At 37.9% G+C, this 20,722-nt stretch overlaps 3 protein-coding genes across 3 annotated transcripts in view; all 3 read right to left on the bottom strand.

Annotated features, from left to right (window-relative positions):
• The window catches only part of LOC111593883 (AF4/FMR2 family member 4), a gene marked incomplete at its 5' end in the record, with an annotated part of 41,380 nt that extends 37,249 nt beyond the window's left edge, over nt 1-4,131 (bottom strand). Inside the window, one exon of the mRNA XM_023306949.2 lies at nt 4,074-4,131. Coding sequence (XP_023162717.2) covers nt 4,074-4,131 — 58 coding nt within the window. The remainder of the gene's footprint in view (nt 1-4,073) is intronic.
• Nucleotides 4,132-11,488: 7,357 nt separating this feature from the next.
• On the bottom strand, nt 11,489-12,696 carry LOC111593877 (venom allergen 3). The gene is made up of 4 exons (XM_023306942.2): nt 12,503-12,696; nt 12,045-12,442; nt 11,820-11,974; nt 11,489-11,746 (listed from the first exon to the last, which is right to left on the bottom strand). Exons 1-4 carry the CDS (start codon nt 12,686-12,688, stop codon nt 11,721-11,723), a joined length of 765 nt encoding a protein of 254 aa, XP_023162710.2. The 5' UTR covers nt 12,689-12,696; the 3' UTR covers nt 11,489-11,720.
• Nucleotides 12,697-13,518: 822 nt separating this feature from the next.
• Nucleotides 13,519-15,622, bottom strand: LOC111593846 (leucine-rich repeat neuronal protein 2). The gene has a single exon (XM_023306892.2). It carries the CDS (start codon nt 15,569-15,571, stop codon nt 14,138-14,140), a length of 1,434 nt encoding a protein of 477 aa, XP_023162660.2. The 5' UTR covers nt 15,572-15,622; the 3' UTR covers nt 13,519-14,137.
• Nucleotides 15,623-20,722: the final 5,100 nt, after the last annotated feature.

Here is a 20,722-nt window from a genome sequence, read left to right as displayed (position 1 = left end):
CCGGTTACGTAATGTTATTGTTAACAAAGTGGTTTATTGTCTAGACAGCAATTAAAAAAAATAAAAAATATGGTAAAGTTGACTATTTATAAATATACAAATATATGTATGTATGTCTATATATATACATAATACGATATATATATACATGCTTAATACAAGCTCTGTTTAAACAGTATTACGAATGTTCTACTTTCGTAGTTTCTTGTGGCATTATGTTCTATTTTGAATGCTGTTTTGCTAGGACTCGTTTTCGATTTTTGTCTATTCCAAAAATTCAGCACAGAATCTGTATCAAATTCTAGCTCAAATATAACACATAAAATATGCCTATTGCTCATAGCTGTGCTTTGTACTACCTACTCTTGTGCTATGAAACTGAAGAGGCTCAAGAATGGACGAGGCTACGTCACAATTGACGTCAGCAGACGAAAGCTGCAGCTGAATAAGATCACAAAAAATGATTTTCTTATGGCAAAAACAAACAGAGGCAACAGCTCATAGCTATTTGTGAGTAAATCAATAACTGTTGAGAAAACTTGAAATTTGCGTAACTTTTTGAGCACAGCTCGCCTATCTCTTGGTGGTTATATGTCTATATATGTTAGCTATAGTTTTATAGCCAAGAAAATTGTTAGGCATTTGCCTCTGCTGCGCTGCCATCCCTAGCAACTTAAGCTCACAAACGCACATCTCTAACGACTGCCTCGCCTTTCACTTATAAGAAAATATTGTGTTTTGCTTTATTTTGATTGTGTGTGTGTGTGTGTTTGTGTGTGTTTTATTTTTTGTATATGCTTTAAGCATTTTATTTGGCTTGAAAATATTGTTTCTTGTTCTGCTGCTGCTTCCACTACTTCTTCAGCTTGTTGCCAGCTTATTATGTATATACATATATATATATATATACATACATATACATATACATATATGGCCGCTTTTAACGTCTCTTAAAGTTGCACATTCAATAAGTACCCAAGCAACTGCGCGCAGGCAAATATAACATATATGAAGAAGGCGCTCTTGACGGAGCAACATAATTTGAAGCATTCTGAAGCACAAGTTTCTTTACAAGTTTTCATACAAAGGTATATATATTATATATATATATATACATATTTATATATATATAGAGTTCCTGTTTTGCATTAAAATCAACACAATTTTATTTAGTCGTGGCTTCTATTTAATGCAAACACATTTCAAATGTTGCCCGTCAGCTGGTTGACAACAAATTTCTGCTTCCTGGTCTGGCTTGTGGCTTGCCTCAGGTTGTGCATAAAGTGGGAGTATATTGGCTAGCCTAGAGCCTTTGCCATTCTATATACTCAAGTGTAGCCGCAGCTTATAGAGTGCTAAGGCAGCTTGCTTTGTTTGACTTCGCATTTTATATACATTTAGCTGCTTTGAACAAGTATTAGCTAGTCGGTTACATACATTAGTTCTCACTATCCATGCCTAGAGTCCATTGAAACTGTAACTGTAACTGTAACTGTTTGTTCGTTAGTTCGTCTGCAGTGTTCCGGGTATCTTCGAGTCAGGCACTTCCACGTGGAGCACACTTAGCTGACTTCGTGCCACTGACAGCCGACAGTGATTGCATTTAAAAACCAAAATGGATTTGCCAGAGAATAGCGCGTGTTTGGACTTCAGTGAAGTCTGTTTTACTTAATATTGAAGGGAAATTATTTTGAGGCTTGAGAAACTTTATTTCTTAAGCTTGGTATGTTTAGGAACTAGATACATATAAAGTGATTAGCTCTTGACTAAGGCAGATTGAATTGAAATTCAAGTTAAAGTCTTAATGAATTCATGTTCAAATGAACTTTGCGCTTTGTAGTTCATTTTGATGAACTTAAATGACTAAAAAAATAATTTTCTATATAGAATAAAATGTATATAAAAATCAAATTTCTATATAGAATTGTTAAGAGTTAAGAACTTTAGGCATAAGGTTAAAGTACAGCATTGAACTAGTTCATTTGTATAAGAGTTGAGCCATTGATTCAGATCTGTTCTAATAAGAATTTGGTCATGATTGTGTTGACTGTAATAGTATTGTGTTTCAGCTTATAACTTGAACCAAATCAATCATGCTTCAATATAAATGTCATAAGATATTGACTTGAATTAAGCCCATTTCATGCATATTAAAAATATATTTCATTGTTTTGTTTTAACTTAAACTTATGTAACACTAAAAAAATAGCTAGAATTTTGTATCTAGTATTACTAGGTATTGCTATATAATATATGATGACATAAGACTTGAACTTATAAAGATCACGCAGCGTAGCCTAGTCTATGGACTCTTGGATATTAGCATAAAAACTCGGAATGTACAAATTTCGCTGTAATTGTTATTGTCTAATGCACATTGAGCCAGGCCCAGCATAAAGTTGTGCCTCTGTGTGTGGCATTGTCATTGTCATGGCATGAAAAGCGCTGCTGCTGCTGTTGCAAAGCATAAATCCTTTTCGGGCCAGGCTGATGATGGCTGTTCTATGTTATATGAGGGATATATATGTGGGCGGGGCAGCTAGCGGAGATAGGTGGAATGTGGCACATATTTGTGTGACAGTTTTGTTGTTGGCTGCATGGTCTCACAGTTACGGTGCGCGCATGTGGCATGTGGCATGTGGCAGACAGGTAGCAGCTTTTAATATTTCTATTTTGCGCTGCCCCAAAGCTGCTTTAATGCCAAATGCCGCAAGAGTAGCAGCCACAGTAGCAGTAGTTGCCCCGCATATTTATGCATCAGCTGCTGCTGGGCTTTAGTATTGTTGTGTGTGTGCGCGTGCTGTGCGGGTGTTGCGTGATTTGTGTGTGCCCGCGGCAATTTGCTAGGCGAACGGGCTAAAATGCATTTTGTGCATTCGGTTTTGCTTACAGCGCAGCCGCAAAGTATGCAACGCAAAGGCCAACAAAGCGTTTTTTGTTGTTATCAGCACTGCGGGCGGGCGCATGAGTAACGGTGCATGCGTAAATAACGAGACCATCAAATTGTAGCTTAATAGCTATGATCTAGTTGGATTTGACTAGGGAAATATAATATCCAAACGGATAAGATTGTTGGATGTTCCAATTGGGCATATAGAACATGCCAACTAGATTGTCGAATTTCCTTTACATTGCAATTAAATAATATAAGGAACATAAAATTTCCCAAGTCAATGAAGAAACACTTTTTTAGCTGGGCATAAAAAAGTACCATATGACAGCTATAAGCAGCTGTGTTAGGCAGGGACATTTAAAGTACTTTGTTGGAACTGGTATTTATTTGGGCAATTACTAAATGTAATGTTTTGTGGGGAAATATAAGGGAAATATATTCATATAAAAGCTGACTGTAAATCAACTAACAAATTCCCTTTTGATATAGTTAAAATGAACTGTAAATCAATTGGTGAGCTAGTTACACGCTCAATGAGCTAGCTATAATCATCTCAGCAACTGCTATACAATCTGTAAACTAGTTTAATTTCAATCTGTTGACTCTTCTATGACTTGTTAATTGAGTTTTTTTTGCTGCTGCCAGTTGGCCTTTTGTAGGCAGAAAAGCAAACGACAGAAAAGAAAGTAAAGAAATTGTAAGCTGCATACTTTGCCTAACGCACAGCAAATTGCAATAATGTCAAGCATTTATGGCCAACAACAAAGCGAATTTGTGGAATTCGCTCAACTCGAACTCAAAGTCAAATACACACGCATCTACAAACACACACATACACGCGCGCACGCACACCTAAAACTCGGCACATCCGGCGCAACGGTCAACGTGAATGGCGTCGCGTTCCGGAAGTCGCTGAGTAGACTTCGTTCAAGTTGTTGTTACTGGCAGCTGGCGCTGCTTTTTAACATCATTCAGCAAGCCGCCCGCCGTGCCCCTGGCCTCCCCTGCTACAACTGCCGTTAATGAACAGCAGCCTGTGGCAGGTGAAAGCAGGAAAAGGTAAAAAAAAGTATGAAAGTAAAAAAAATGTAAGAAATGCGGCAAAGAAATCGCTTGGCCAAGTGCCATTTGGCGATTGCGATGAGGCGGCTGTCATGGAAGGGGGCGTGGTTCAACTTACTTTTTAGCAAATCCGCCAGTGTCGTAAAGTCGTTTATTTCAACTGTGGCGAGACGTAAATGAAGTTAATGTCTTCGTCCTCGACGTTGTCCTCGTCGTCGTCGTCTTCGTCGTTGGCGTTGGCGTTTTATGGCTGTCCTTGCTCTCGTTGGCAGCGACAGCTCCTTTAGCCGCTTTCGACTGTCTTTTGCTTATCGTTTCTCACTTTGCATTGGAACTGGACCAAATTTCGTTGACAATTGCTGTGCGTGTGTGTGTGGGAGAGGCCAATGCAGGTGTGATAATAAGTATAATGAGTCTCTATGCGACAGCTGAGCTCAATTCGCATTTCGGTTTAACGGCCTAAATTCTACGACTTTTTTTTACGAACTTTTCATTAGGCGCGTTTGTGCCAGCTGCTAATGAAGATCTAATGTCATTCAGCTTAACCTAATTGGATTAATCCTACAAAGTAGTCGCAGCAGAGCAGCAATCAACTTAACTACCTGTAGCTCAGTTGTGTTAAATGCTTGATAGTTAGCAGGCTGTGCCTTGACTGAAACGTATTAGTTTCTATTTATATTAACGAAGCTTTAATGAGCTTTACTGCATTTAAGAAGATTTTTGTTTGAGCTGCAATATCCTATAAATATGAATTGAATTTAATCTTGTTTAATGTTGCTTTAATAATACTTAAGCTAAGCTTTTATTTAGTATAAAAGCTTTACGAAGCTTTTCAAATTAGTTAGATCAAGTATGAACACAATGCTTAAGCTTTAGGCTTCATTAGTCTCTTAAAGAGAGTTATCACTTCAAGTTATCAACTCAAGTTTAATCATTGCTTTAAGCAGCTTTCATTATTTATTCTCAGATTTGTTAAGATTAGCTGAAGATTTTATGTAACTTCGAGCCATTCAAGTTGGAGTTCGACATCTGTGCAGATGTAAACAGTACTTGAACTGGTTCAGTTCCCACTTTAAGAAGCTTTAAGCTCAATGCTGATAGCAAGTGTCGTAGAAAGCATTTATATATGTTCTACTACAGCTCTTATCAAGTTTATCTTGTTAAGATGACTTTTTTGTAGCTTTTATTTCAAAATTTTAATATCTATGCTGATGAAAGTAGAATTTAAAATTATTTTGAAGTGACTTTTGGAAGCTTTAAGCTTAATAAAATGACATGGCTTAACATGCTAGACAGTTACTCGTGCTTAAGTAGAGTAAGCTCAACTCGTATGCCTTAATTTCGAATGCCATTTCACTTAAGTTTAATCTTAGCCTCAGTTAGGAGTTTCAGCTGGTGTCATTTGAGCAGCAGGGGAAGCTGGAGGCCAACAGTCGCTCAGCTCTGACAGACAGTCGGATAATTATGCCCGTAACTGAGCGACTAACTGATATCGTCTGACTCCTTTTCCAGTGGCTGCTTTATTAAATCTAATGGCTGCTGTGGTTGCTGCCTGTGTGCTGTGGGCTGTGGGCTGTGGGGCTGACGGGTGTGTATAAAAGGGGGCGTGTTATGACTGTTGCGGCATTACAATAAATAACAAACAGAGCAGAGAGCAGCCGGAACAACACGCAGCCAGCGACTCGCAGGCAGTTAATAGTTGCTCTGCGCGCCATTATATAAACATGACTTTGACTCGGAGTCCGCAGTTGGAGATAGAATCGGATCTGGCAGCTCGATTTGACTTTAGCATCGCGCCACAGCGCCAATTTTGTTGCTGCCTTTTTTTTTGGCACAGATAATCAGGCAGCCTGGCAGGCAGGCAGGCAGACAGCTGTGTGTGTGCGAGTGTGTGTACTTTGTATCAGCCTGGCCACATTGTCAATATATACACACGCTCTTGGCATTGGGGCTAAGCTGAGCAGCAACAACATCAAAGCTGCCCGCCAGTCGCCAAGGACTTCAGCAAGCAGCAAGAGTAAGAGTGGAAGTAGCAGAGATTTGCGGGGAGACACAGAGAGAGAGAGTGGGAGAGAGAGCGACTCACGAATGCGTATAAACGTTGAATATTTCATAAATGCAAAAAGGGATAATATTAAAACGTGAAACGCGCCCAACAGCCTGCAAAGCAAAAATAGCTCTGACTATATATAAACTAATGCCCTATTTAAATCGGTCTAAGTATATTAAAAAACTCTTCGAAAACACATGCAAATTTGGTGCTCAGCTAGAGTTAAATAAAAGCTGATTTATCTGCAGATAAGTCTTTATATCAGGTTTGTAAGCAAGTTTATTGGATATGGCATTAAATGCGACTAAAAGTAACTAATCTGAGATAGATGCTGTCAGTACTTTGCATATGATATCATCAATATTTCTGTCTATATAAATTTGTATCTAAAATTTTTTATATATTTTCTATCTATTGATTGATGGATAGCTCTTGATAGGAATTGGTGAAAATCTTACTTGCTTTACATAGGTATAGAGATATACACTATATATAAAATAAATAAATATACTAGATATATACTATACTCTATTTACATCTATTATATATATAAACAGAGATATATGATACTAAAATTATTTTATGTGGAATATTGAAATATGAATATTTGTATCTTTATCTAAACGGAATATCCTTACTTGCTACATTTCTTTTCGATTCTAGACTGAAAACTGTACATATACAAAAATGTATATGTTGATTGATCGAAAATACTATTTTGGAATGTCAGCATGAAACTATTATAAAATATCTGAGTAAATTTAAAATTTAATACTTTATAAGGTGGCCATCTCTATATATATAGCGAAAGTCTATAAACATCAATATCATAGCTGGGCTTAAAGTTCTCTATAAAATTAACACATTTAATTTGTAATCTAGTTTTATCAAATAAAAAATCTATTTCTATATCTATCAGTTTTTAAAAATTTTATTTATGCAAATCTTATCTATTTGATTAAAGTATATTTCTATAATTTTTAATGCCTTTTAAAAAATAAAAAAAAATTGAATAAATTTAGCTATATCAAATTTTAACTATCTAAAGGTGTAAACTAAAGTTGCTTTATTATTTTTTTATTATTAAACGTATAAAAAGGTTTTTAATTTTCAGTTTAAATATGAAGCTCTTATTTACATATTTAAGCAATTTAGATTTTTTTTCCCAAAAATTAAATCAAATGATTTAATTTTTTACACAAAAATATCTAACATATGCACAAGCTTGAGCTTAATATTTATTGAACTTGATTTTTCAAACTTTGAAATTTGAGTAGATATTCTGGAATTCTGGCTAAAAGTTAAACTTGCTTGAAATTTGGAAAAAAAAGTGAATTTAAATTAAAGAATTTTTCTGATATTTAAAAGCTAAAGTCAAATCGAATCGAATGAACATGCAAAATGCGATCATAAGGCACTGACAGAAATAAATTGGAGTATGTTGAACAAGTCACTAAAGGCTCAACTCGTTTTGTTTATATTTTTAATAATGTTCGGCTCGACGCTCCTCAGATATTTTTGCTGATAAATTGAAACGGGCTGACAAGAGTTCCCCAAATGGGGTTCCCCAAACGGGAACGCTACAAGCGACATCAGGGAATTGTCTTTTTTGTTTTCTTCTTCTTCTTTTTTGTTTGTCCTGATGTTGATGATAAGAACCTGAGAGAGCCCTAGAGCTCAAAGCTGTATTTTTAAATTTATTTTTTTTTACTTTGAGCCAGGGCGAAAAATGATTTTTTATCGTGTATTATTTATGCTGGCTCAGCTGTCAATTGGCATTAAGCGATAATAATTTATAGATGAATAACAATCTAAGCGGCTTTATAGCCAACCAAATGTCTGGCTAATTGTGTGGGAGGCAGAGGGTATTTGGGTGTGGGGCGAAGGTGCGCAATTAACGTGGCCTAAAGCCAACCACGCTCGCCTAAAGGCTAACGCGTTATCCTTACACACACACACGCACACACACACGAACACGTAAACATAAGCACTGTCGAAACGTAATAATTTAATACCGTTAGTAACGTAGAGCGTGACGTAAGCGCTAGCGTGCGTTGCCTTTGGCGTGCTGCCTTCAACTGATTGTGGCAAATTATGAATCTGAATGTGATGCTGCTTCCAGCTGCTGCTGCTGCTGCTGCTGCCGCTGCCGCTGCTGCTGGTGCTGCCAACATTCTTCCTTTACTATTTTTCGGAGTCTCACGTCTCGTTTCGGTGCATGCAACTCGTGGCACTGGGGCACTGGCACAGCCAAGCACTGCGCATGCTTCGTGAGAATCGCAAAGAGAGGCCACTTAATATGGCAGAGAGCAGAGCGGGGTGGGCAGGGTACTAGGTTAGTTGGGCTAAGCGTAGGCCATATAAAGCAATTGATATTATTACTAAAAAAATTGGAAGACTAATGTATATAAGATTTATTGCTTGATACCCTGTAAAATGAGGGCTAAGTGAGGGAATAAATATATTTATATTTTTATTAATTTATTATTAAACAAGTATCTTGTAAAGGAAGCTTAAGTCTTCTGACATTATGTCAGATTATGAAAACAAATACGAGCTTATATACACTGTAAAATGATTAAGTTTGAAGATAATCCCACAAGAAATTAATTTTTAAAAATTTGTTCTTTATCAAAAAACACACGCATATACCCTGTAAAATAGGCCTTGCGTATAAACTGTAAAATAATCATGCAGTACATGAATTCAGTCTTATTGATATGTTCAGTAAAGCTACCCTAAGCGATTTGCTTATATACCCTATTAATACTAAAACAGCTGCTTATATACCCTGTAAAAACAATATTAATTACAAATTATTTTGGTTTGTATACCCTATAAAACAAACGATCTCTATAAGCGCAGCAAGTTCTGTATACCCTGTAAAATTGTATAAAAATATCTATGCTAGATTATCTATTTTGACCCCACTGTGCACTCTGATTGTAAACTGTGCCCATTTCGGAGTAAACAGTAAACCAGGGCTGCCTATGCTCACACGAACTCACACGCACACACGCACACATAGGCGCAACGACTGTGTCACACACACACACACATGCACAGAGAGCGACAGACAGGCACTCATCAGTCGTAAAAACTGTCGTTGAAGTTTGCGTTCAGTTTGAATTGTGTTTGGTTTAAAAACGCATCAAAATTGACATTTAAAATGTCAATTGTTTTACCAACAATGTGTTCCACTCCACGCAAGGCTCTCTCGCTCTCGTCTAGATACCCATCAATTGGAATGGCAACAGAGCTTTTACTAAATTTACTTATAGTTAAGTCGCAGCCTTAAGCAGCAAGCAACAACAACAAAAACAAAGCCAAAAACAAAACAATAACAAGCCAAAGTCGAAGCTTTAAGACGTGAATTTTAATTAAATTCAAGAATTTTAATGCTATTTGGCGTTAATTTAATTAGCAAATAACCCTGTCGAAAGACGGAATGGCGCTTATGTATATACATATATATGTATATATATAAATATATATGTTGGTATATTAGGTATATTTGCAGCGAAGTCTTTAAGAACATTTGTAGCTTGACTCATTTCACAGTAAAACTTAAGTGTCAAAAATTATTAAATTAAATCTTTTTTGTGGATTAAAGTTTTGCCTGAAGCACCCAGAATACTACTTAAATCAAGAAGTTTTTAAAAGAAATTATATTTCAAAACATTAAAATACAATTTAAAGAATTTTACTAATTTTAAATAACATATCTTATATTTCTTCATATCTTATATTTTTTCACAGGAATCATTTCCTTTAAAAATTAGTTTTTATTAAATATTCACAATCGACTTGAGATTTTGTGTGCTAAAACATATTTTAATTCAGTTGACTAAACATAATAAATATTTTAAATAAAACTACTTATGCTGAAACTCAAAATAAAAAAAACTTTTAAAAAACTTGTATTCTAAAAAAATGTAAGTGAAATTTTTTACTGCAAGTTTCTGAAAACTTTTATCGAATCCAGGTTACCTATGTTTTTAAACTAAGGAATTTTGGGTGCTTAAACTAATTGCAAAAAGTTTATTTTAGGCATTTGATGCCCAAAGCTCTTGTTTTGCCTTGAGATTAAAACTGCATTGATAGAAAAATGTTTACTAAAAATAATAAATTTCCTAAACTAGAATGAACTTGACAATTAATTTAAGTCAATCTTTTCTTTCTTTTATTTTGAAGACCTTATTCGCTGGCCTTTAAGAAGTATGTACTTAATTCAGGTAAAACTATTTTCAATAAAAACTTATGGCAACTGCGAAAAAGGTTTTTATTTCATGAAAATTAAAAACATATGAAAATGAAATTTTTGAATAAAATTTATGGAAGCGATTTTCGCTTGAAATGTGCGTTGCATGCGTCGGTTGCAATTGGAAACGCAGTTGTGTTGCACAGATTAACAAATATTTGACTGCCGGCATATGGGAATCAATTGAATTGAATTCAATTGGATTGGATTGAGGAATCGCACTCAGTCGTGGTCTGCAAACAAATACAATTTATTGGGCCAGAGTTCAGTCAATTGTGCACGAATCGAAACGCAATATTAATAATAATAAAGTTTTTAATACTCCTCGGTCGTAAATACAAAAATGGACAGACACTCAGGCAGAGAGACTGGCAGGACGTGAAGTCCTTACCGACAAGGAGGGGGCGAGTGGGAGAGGGAGCGAACGTAGCTGAAAAGATTTATGAGCCGTCGAAGCACTTGGGAATGCGCATAAATAAATATCGATGACAATAATGAGTGCGTCAATTATTAATGCTGAATGCCTGTTATGCAATTAACAGTGATCGATAAAACACTTCACAGTCAACAAGCACACCAAGCACACATACACAAAACATTTATCATAAAAGTCAGCAAAGCCAAATTAAAGCCCAGCATAAATATCTAGTTAATGTTTTATGAGTTGAATTCAATTTACTCTAGAACAATAGAATTTCATACATAACAATATATATATATATATATATATATATATATATTTGAAGAACTTTCCGATTCTATTATTAGCAGTCTAAGCTCTCTATAGATTTTACTTCTGCTTCTTGCTATTCTTGATGATTGGCACGAAAAGTTGCCACTGGCTAAACTAGACAAATAATTGTTAAAGGAATTACGACATTTTATATTATATAACAAGCAAGTCAAGCTATTTTTACTTTACTTTATACTTTTTAAGCAACCCTCGTATATACTTTCTCGTATATCTTTAATCACTAGTCGTCGTATAGCAAACTACATAACTAGTTTCCTGCTGCGCCATAGATAGGGCTGCATGCGGAAGTCAGATAAGATGTCTAAACGAACTCAACAATAGATGGCGCCACAGTCACTTAAGCTCACAAATTTCACTTGAGCTGAGGCACTTCGATTTTTCGTTTTCTTCAATTTTTCGTTACACTTCTTAAGACATTCGTTACACTTGGTCATTTAAAAGAAAACTTATTGAATCTCTAGATCAACGTGAGTCTAATTTTGGGATTTTGTGCTGTGTATATTGATGTCTATAGATTTGTTTATTGGATTTATTTGCGTAAATTGCTTAGCTTAAAATGTGTAAGCCACAAGTGTAATTCTCTAGGTAACCAACCCCTTTGAGTGTCTGGAGCTTAACCAGCCAAGCTCAACCCCTCAATATAGATAGTCCTGATCTGTAGTTGTTTGGCCGCGTTCTGTAGTTGTGAAACCCTCTTCGTTCAGAAGGCCGCAGTCCTCTTTGACGCTGGTGAAGGGGCAAAGGTTTTTGAATTCGCTATCTGCAGCGCCGCACTTACAGAAATTGGCAGGCGTCTTACCTATGGCATAGGTAAAAGAGTTTTTGGGCTTACTGCAACCATATAAGCATATCATCAGCTGGACATTCCATGATTCCTCTTTGAAGATGGAAATGGCGCAGCCAACGCGACTATTCATGCCGGTTATGAGTTGCAAGAAGTGGGATATTTCATGACTGCCGCATCAATAATGAAATCAATTTCACTCATTTTGATCATATTTTCAGTTACTTGCATATTTCTTACCCGGCGCGCGTGGTGCCCGACAGCAGACTCGCCGCATCCACATAGATGTACTGGTCGTACCACGTCTTCAATTGTGATTTCACTATTTTAAGTACATCCTGTTTCTGGTCACTGGGATATTTGTTCAGGATCGCCGTGTAACCGGGCTTCGAGGCGAGCGTCGTTGTGAAACTTTTCCTAATTGGATCCATGACGCAACGCTTTGCCGCCAGCTGGGCCAAGTCGGCCAAAGACTCATCCCAAGCCAACTTATTCATGCGTCCAGCTGCCGGCAAATTATGAAACGTGCCCCTGGCCACAATGTTGCGATAGGTATTCATTAGCCGCACGATTGTTGTCGCCATGCCCGTTGAGATATTAACCATTTGAGCGTTATCCTTGCATTTGGCGCCCCATTGCTGTGAATTCAAGTTGCTTCGATCGGTCCAAATGGAGCTTATTAAATGCATTTTACTCACGTTGTTATTGTTGCAGCCCAAATGCGGCTGCTGCGGCTCATGGCAGTACTCAGGTGAATCGTATTTGGGCGGATGCTTCGAGTGGCAGTCTCCTGTATTCCTGAAATCACAGCGGACACAGCCAAGGATCACAGCACTGCAAGTCAACAACAACAGGTGGCGCCACTGCATAGCTACAAGTCTCATTAAGCCAAATCTTGCGCAGCTGGGCTCTATATAAGCATGGCTCGCCGAGCCATCCGAATTGATTTGAGCCACCTACGGCTTTTAGACACGGATTTAGACATTAATAATTCTATAAGCCATGCTAGTGAGAAGAATGTTCTTAAGGCTCAGAACTAAACATTGCCACAATACTTTTGTCAGCCTCAATAGCCTTCACGTGGCTTACACCTAAAGTTGTTAACAACTTCGGAACAACTTCATAAATATTAATAATCTAATATGAACTCAATGCTAGGCAGAACTCGCCTTAGACTCTATTCAAGATTTGATCTGAAATTTTTACTTGTAATCTAAAAACCAAAAAGTTAACAACTTTAGGTGTTGCTACCTTTAACTGCATCTATTGAAATAATTCATTTTTGGAAATTCTCATTTCTCTCTTTGAGCACAAACATTTTACCATATTGTTTACCTAATGAACTCAGAATCAAATATTCGTAGCCATTATCAAATAGCGAACAGTCATCGGCGGCCAAGATAAGCCCATGCAATAGATAAGCTAGTTTGAATATATTTCTAGAGGTGGTTTGAAAAGTTTTCGAGTGTTCGTAGATAGAAGTAGAAACTGATTTCATTGTTTGTAGAATAACATTTCTCAAGTTAATATTTTCTTTACAATGCAGCTTATACCTCATACCATAACTTAAAAATAGAATATATAAACTATGTTAATTAACATAGCAAACAAATGTTTACATAATGTTATTGACTCTTGCCCAAGTAAACACTTTTATGGAACAGAGAAGTCGAATATTAAAGAGAGCATCAGTTGGTAATGTTAGTAATAGCTCCTAATTTGGCTGCTGTTAATTAACATAGTTAACTAATGTTACAGTGAAACAAGTTCAGTAGACTACATGAAATTAATGTTAATATAGTTATGTCTATATATTGAAGGAGAGCAATTGGTACTGTTAGTTAACATAGATATTGTAAGTTAGACACTGCAGCTTCATAACGTTATTAACAGACCATGATACAGAGGCTGTTATTTAACATTGCAAACAATTGTAACAGACAGTTAGGCTTAGATCTAATAACATTAAGTGGTACTATTAGTTAACATAGATCTCAAATGTTAAAGACTCTGATATTTTATACTGTTAGCAGAATATGGTTATTTGAATTAAGATGTTATTTCCAGCGCTGTTATTTAACAGAATCATTGAATGTTAAGCAGAGCGTCACTTGCCAATGTTAACACCGTTACTGTTAATGTTAAGGTTCGTCAGTTCAGCAAACTTCTGGAACAGCCCACGCATCAATCAAAGATTAAACACCTGTTTCCATAGAAAATACTAAGTCTAGACAAACATTTAGTTATTAAACTTTATATATATGTAGAAAAAATGTAACACAGACTTAAGTTATTTAGTTGGAGCTTAGTCTAGGCAGAAAGTTGCTTGGATTTTAGTGAAAGTTCTCCTGGCGATTGGGTTCGATGGTGACACGAGCATAGGGACTGCCGGCGCCCACCTTGCGGCGCATGGTGACACCTCGATGTGGTCGCAGTCCCATCACAATTAGATAAACGCCCGCGGAGCAAAGTGCGATGAGAGCGAGAATAATCATGCCGTATGCCCATCTGGGCCACCTTTCGCAGCTGAACTCATCGCGACGCACCGAGGAGATGAGCAAGCCCCTGACTCTGGCCGGCCGCAGGCAGCGCCCATTCGTTTGGATGGCTAGATCCTTTAGCCAGACTAGCTGGCAGTCACAGTGAAGCGGCACACCATTGAGATCCAGCTGGGTAAGTTGCCTAAAAACCGGTGACAAAGTGACATTAAAATTACGCAACATAGTGCCACGAAAACTGAGCGTGCGTAACGGAGGCAGCGTCAAGTTGCCATCGAGCGGCACGAAGGCCTCCCCATCCAGCCAGCTGAGACGACGACTGTTCTGGAAGCTCATTTCCTCCACGTGCTGCAGCTGGGCGAATGCATGCGCTGCTATGCTCTGCAGCAGTGGCATGTCCTCCACATAGAGCTGCTGCAGCTGGCTAAGACGGGCCGTGTCCACCGGCAGCAGATGCTCCAACAGATTCTCGCTTATATCCAGGCGCTCCAGCTGCCTGGGCAGCTGGCTGGGCACACGCACGAAGAGATTGCGACGCAGCGAAAGCTCACGCAAAGGCGCCTCAATTGGCAGCTTCAACTCACTCAAGCCGCACGCATCCAGACGCAATGTGTTCAGTTTCGGATTGATGTCATAGCTGCTGTAGAGCTCGACGCCATTGGTTTGATTGAGCTGCCGGTTCCAGGAGAGCTCCAGCGTCTGGAGCACCAGCAGCGGTGCAAAGATCTGGCCGGGCAGCGCGTGCAGATTGTTGTGAGCCAAATTCAAGACCTGCAAATGTGGCAAGCCTGCGAAAGCTTGCGGCTCCAGCAGCTGGATGCTGTTCCAGCCCAGGTACAGCTCCTTTAGGCTGAAAACGCGAGCGAAATTGCTCGAGGCGATGCTGCTAATGTTGTTGTGCATCAAGTTGAGCAAGCGCAGGCTATCGCTGTTCAAGGCGGGCGCACGATTCAGCTTGTTCCACGACAGATCCAACGTATCAATGTAGAACGGCAGCAGCTCTGTCAAATCGTCCGCCTTGAAGTCCTTGTAGCTGCAATCGATGTGCAGAGCTCGCATGCCCCAAGGCGAGGCACTCACATTGCTGCACTCGCAGCTGCGGCGAGTATTCTTAAATGCAGCCGGATAGCAAAAGCGATCCACATCCTCATCGTTGGCATCGATGAGCTCGCTGCGGCTTGCACCCAGCAAGAGCAGGCAGATTAGCATCAACAGACTGCGACCAAAGTTCGATCTGTGCGTCATTGTCAACGTTAGCGGCTTCGTCATGGAGTTTCGAGTTTGACAGAACTACTACTGCCAGCAATCAGGTATTGGATTCATTTGCTGCGACACTGCCACTCGATTTGGTGATAAGTGTTTTATCTTATCGTTCGGTGTCAAAAGCTCTGCGACTTTGCAGCGCAGCCCACGGCAAATCGCCGAAAGCCCAATAAGAATGCAGAGCGACAGTAATAAATGTTATGTTTACCTATATAAATATAAATACTTGTGCTTAATGCTGTTCTAATAGTTTAAGGTTTTCGATTACCGAGAGGAAAAGAGCGAGTGCGAGAGCCAGACATAGGGACAGGGCTCAATAGAAGTCTTATGTGGAATAAACTTAACCGAAGCATTGTTCTTATTGAGTTGTCTGCAGTGTAATTGGCTCTATGATTATAATTGGCATTTATTCAGTATTATTATCATTATCATTTTCAATTTTGTACTCATTATTATTATCATTATTATTGACAATATCATAAATGAGAACCGTAATTGTCATTATCATTGGAATTATCATTAGCATTATTATTGTCATTGTCATTGTCATTGTCATTGTCATTGTCATTGTCATTGTCATTGTCATTGTCATTGTCATTGTCATTGTCATTGTCATTGTCATTGTCATTGTCATTGTCATTGTCATTGTCATTGTCATTGTTATTGTCATTGTCATTGTCATTGTCATTGTCATTGTCATTGTCATTGTCATTGTCATTGTCATTGTCATTGTCATTGTCATTGTCATTGTCATTGTCATTGTCATTGTCATTGTCATTGTCATTGTCATTGTCATTGTCATTGTCATTGTCATTGTCATTGTCATTGTCATTGTCATTGTCATTGTCATTGTCATTGTCATTGTCATTGTCATTGTCATTGTCATTGTCATTGTCATTGTCATTGTCATTGTCATTGTCATTGTCATTGTCATTGTCATTGTCATTGTCATTGTCATTGTCATTGTCATTGTCATTGTCATTGTCATTGTCATTGTCATTGTCATTGTCATTGTCATTGTCATTGTCATTGTCATTGTCATTGTCATTGTCATTGTCATTGTCATTGTCATTGTCATTGTCATTGTCATTGTCATTGTCATTGTCATTGTCATTGTCATTGTCATTGTCATTGTCATTGTCATTGTCATTGTCATTGTCATTGTCATTGTCATTGTCATTGTCATTGTCATTGTCATTGTCATTGTCATTGTCATTGTCATTGTCATTGTCATTGTCATTGTCATTGTCATTGTCATTGTCATTGTCATTGTCATTGTCATTGTCATTGTCATTGTCATTGGCATTGTCATTGTCATTGGCATTGGCATTGCCATTGTCATTGGCATTGGCATTGCCATTGTCATTGGCATTGGCATTGTCATTGTCATTGTTAATGTGATTTTCATTATCATTATCATTGTCGCTAATATTTTCATTATCGATATCCAGATTATTACCATCTTCATTTTCTATATCACTATGATGACCATTTTATTATAATTTTCTTTATTAATAACATCTTCATTTTCATTATCATTATTATTAAAAATATTCTGATATTAGTTTTCCTTCCATTTGCATTGTGTTGTTTACATTTTAAAAGCCTTTACACCTGTGACGTCATACCTTGAACACCTCTGAAGACGCCGCATAGTTTGTCAATAAATTTTCTTAGCATTAGCCCTCATTGAGTTGGACATATGCTGAACATTCATTTGGCACTCATTCCAGTCAACGCACTCATTCAGGCTGTTAGTCATGTGTTGGGTTCCGTTCAGGTGTGTTGCATTGAAATGTCTGATAAGATAAGGAAGCGAGCTTTTATCTTATTCAGCTCTCCCGCTCCCGCTCTCGTTCTCGCTCTCGCTCTCTTTGTATGTGGCGCTCTTTGTTTTGGTCTCATATCATTTATCTAGTTCATTAATCATGGCCCATTCCGGACATAAGCTCTGGACATGGGCAAAACAAAAGAAAAACATTTCATGTGGCAACCGCTGACACACACATCGCATTGAGCCGCATTGAATATTGATGAAAATTGTTTGCCTTTGCCTTAAGTTGTTAATACTCTTACTTGCTATCTTATTTTCTCCCACTCTCTTGCTCTTTCTCTCCCTCTTTTTTTTTAATACCAGCTCAAAAGTTGGAACTTAAGCCCCGCCAGCGATTTACATGCTGACTTGATATTGTTTAGGTCTTATCCGCTTGGGCTTTGTGCGTTGCTGTGAAGCGCGAAATCAACTTAAAGACTAATTACGGCGAGATAGACTTTTCGAAAGCGACATTTCGAATAATGCATACCCTGTAGAGGGAGCGAAATGAAACTGGTTAGCAAAACAAATTTGACTGTTGCAGTTGTTTATCATTGACTGCATTACATCTAATATATAGTGCATCATAAAATAATTTTTGGTAAGTCTTAAGAAGTCTGAAGAGTCTGCAGTTTGCAGCTCTAGCTCCAAGCCGTTGGCAGACACAGTTTTTGTAGGCAATTTGCTACGCTCCCCAGAGACATGCAGTTTTGTTCACAAAAATAGTAGTGCTGCACTACATAAAACTTAAGCCAAATGAAGCTATTAAAATAATTGTTTGACCAAAATATATATGTTAAGCAGAATATATGAAATTAGCCCAATGTTAAATTGCTTTTTATTTTTATTATTATAAGTCACTACTATTTTTATGAGCAACTAAATTTTTAGAATTATTTCTGCTTAAGCTTTGAAGTGCACACGTCATAGACTTTAATAAATCAATTTTTTTTTAAATTATTTCAGTTTTCTTTAAATGCCAATTTTCAGCAAAGTATTTGCATTTTCATGCCAGTTTTTCCACTCTGAAATGCGTTTTCGTTAATTGAAGAATTTCGCACAGTAGAATTTTCACTAATTAACATTGCAATTCTTTACGCATTTTTCATTCTTTGCAAACTTTTTACACTTTTTCTTTTACAGCTGGACGTTTTCCATTTCCTTTGAGAATTTCCCGCTGCTCTATAAAGTCGAAGGTATGCATATTTTCATATTAATTTATGCCTTTCAATACGAAATGCAATTGTAAATCAACTTGTTGGGACTGTCAATGGTAAATTGATGAGACGCACAAGCACATAAGCATATGAATGTACACACACACACTTACACACACACATGCATGTGCACATACACATACGCGCGTTAAATTTACATAAATTAAAGACTTTCATGGAAAACTGTTGCCCGCTCTTGACTTTTGTGCGTAGACGAAGCATCGAATTACAGCGAGGGTGAAAAAGGTAGAAGAAATAAGAGCAATGGGTGTGTGTGTGTGTGTGTGTGTGTGTGTGTGTGTGTGTGTGTGTGTGTGTGTGTGTGTGTGTGTGTGAGTGAGAGGGGAGCTACCCCCTGGAGTAGCTGAAATGAGCACATGTAAAGCTTTTAATGAGCTCTGTTGCCAGCTGTCAAGTGTGTGTGTGTGTGTGTTGTATTTGTGAAAATGTTGTAAAATGCCAGGCACATGTTTTACGCTTCACACACACACACACACACTGTCCACGCACTGTCATTATCACAGGCAAATTTATTTTCAACTAAAAACTCATTAATTACATTGAAAAGCTGATTACGCACGTGTGTGTGTGTGTGCGTGTGTGTGTGCATGTACTTAACAATAATTATGCACAATTTAATTAAAACCCAATTTGGCGAGTCAGTGCCAAGGGATCTAATGGAATTGTTAATTAATAGGCCAAATTCAAGTGCCATTTCAACAAATTGTAAAACATTTTTCATTCTTCTTTTTTTTTCAAACTTTTCAGCAATTTGAATTTTTTTAAAAAATATTTGAAAATAAAATCAGCGCTAAACGTGCAGCAGTCAAAAGGTAGAAATTCAGGCTCGCACACACACACACACATGCACCTGTGCACTGCAGCACGTGTTGCATATTTATGAATATTTTTATACTCGTTCGCGCTGTAAACAGAGAGTACAATGTCTGTCTGTTCGTGTGTATACTATAGCAGCTAGAGGCTGGAAATATACTTGATGCTATGCGTCCTGTTCTTCTCTGTATAACGAACTAACGAACACTTTAATGCAGTCCTAAAATACTATAACTGCCTCAAAGAGACAAAGACACAAAATTTCACAAAAAACTTACTCTGAGTAGGTCAACACCCCTAAGAGAAGTCTGTAAGTGCGTTGACATATGTGTTTAAGTTTTTGGAAATCGCGGCATATGGTCAAAATCTATATCTTCTACAGTTTTTAGAGACAAATTGCCAATTTGACAAGTAATTTGCTGTAGATTCCCTCTATAGATTGACTACAAATTACACGTATAAGAGTTTTGGGAGGCTTGATAAATCCATTTACTAAGAGCTTGAATCGCTAAGTCTTACAGCTGAATCATTGAGGAGCGCTTAGTAGATTGACCCACCGACTATGGGGTCCCTCCTCTATGGATGCCTCAACTATTGTTGGCAGGTGAGCGAGTATTACGCAGTTGGTTTCACGCGACTTATTTTAAATATTAAATTTATTGCTGGCGAAGGGCTTAAAGTACTGGCATGGCAACGCCCTGCCACAAATGGTGGCATACAGGCAATGCAAATGGAAATTCAAATGAAAATCGAAATGGGAAAATCATTAAAAAGTCTCTGCGCGTTATCCGGCTGCGATTGACTTTAATGCAACAGCTGCATGTCAGTTGACAGCGCTGTAAAATGCACAAGAGAAACAGCAAGACACACACACGCACGCACACACACGCACACACACACACACACACACACACACACAAATGCGTACCCACATCAATTGTTGTTCGAGCTGTACTAATTGAATCACTTGTCATGCATTTTGTCTAATAATAGCGCATTTTAAATGCAAATTACTGTAATGCATTGCATTTTATTGAGAAGGCGGTAATGGCCAGAGGTGGGCGTGGCGCAACCACATCCGTTTACCGGAAGTGGCTGTGCGCCACTTGCCACAGCTGGAACAGCAGCAGCTGCAAGTGGCATAAATGCCTGCATTATGCACACACACACAGAGACAGAGCCTGCAGCTGCGTGCCATGCTACGTATACGTAATTTTAAAACGCCTGCAAGTATGCAGCATAAACACAGACAGAACGACAGAGAGTGGGAAAGACATTAAAAGGGTGCAGCAC

This window comes from Drosophila hydei, unplaced genomic scaffold (genome assembly GCF_003285905.1).
Source record: "Drosophila hydei strain 15085-1641.00,03,60 unplaced genomic scaffold, DhydRS2 tig00008122-arrow-pilon, whole genome shotgun sequence".
NCBI classification, from domain to species: domain Eukaryota; kingdom Metazoa; phylum Arthropoda; class Insecta; order Diptera; family Drosophilidae; genus Drosophila; species Drosophila hydei.
The sequence above is the reverse complement of the archived record's forward strand: the minus strand, read 5'-3'. Positions and strand labels throughout refer to the sequence as shown.

Bases quoted from the DNA above. Each gene is read 5' to 3' on its own strand.
- LOC111593877 (XM_023306942.2), bottom strand. From the start codon at position 12,688: ATGAGACTTGTAGCTATGCAGTGGCGCCACCTGTTGTTGTTGACTTGC. The intron at 12,443-12,502 runs GTGAGTAAAATG...TTGAATTCACAG, and splicing joins TGGGCTGCAACAATAACAAC to CAATGGGGCGCCAAATGCAA. The intron at 11,747-11,819 runs GTAAGACGCCTG...CCCCTTCACCAG, and splicing joins CTCTTTTACCTATGCCATAG to CGTCAAAGAGGACTGCGGCC.
- LOC111593846 (XM_023306892.2), bottom strand. From the start codon at position 15,571: ATGACGAAGCCGCTAACGTTGACAATGACGCACAGATCGAACTTTGGT.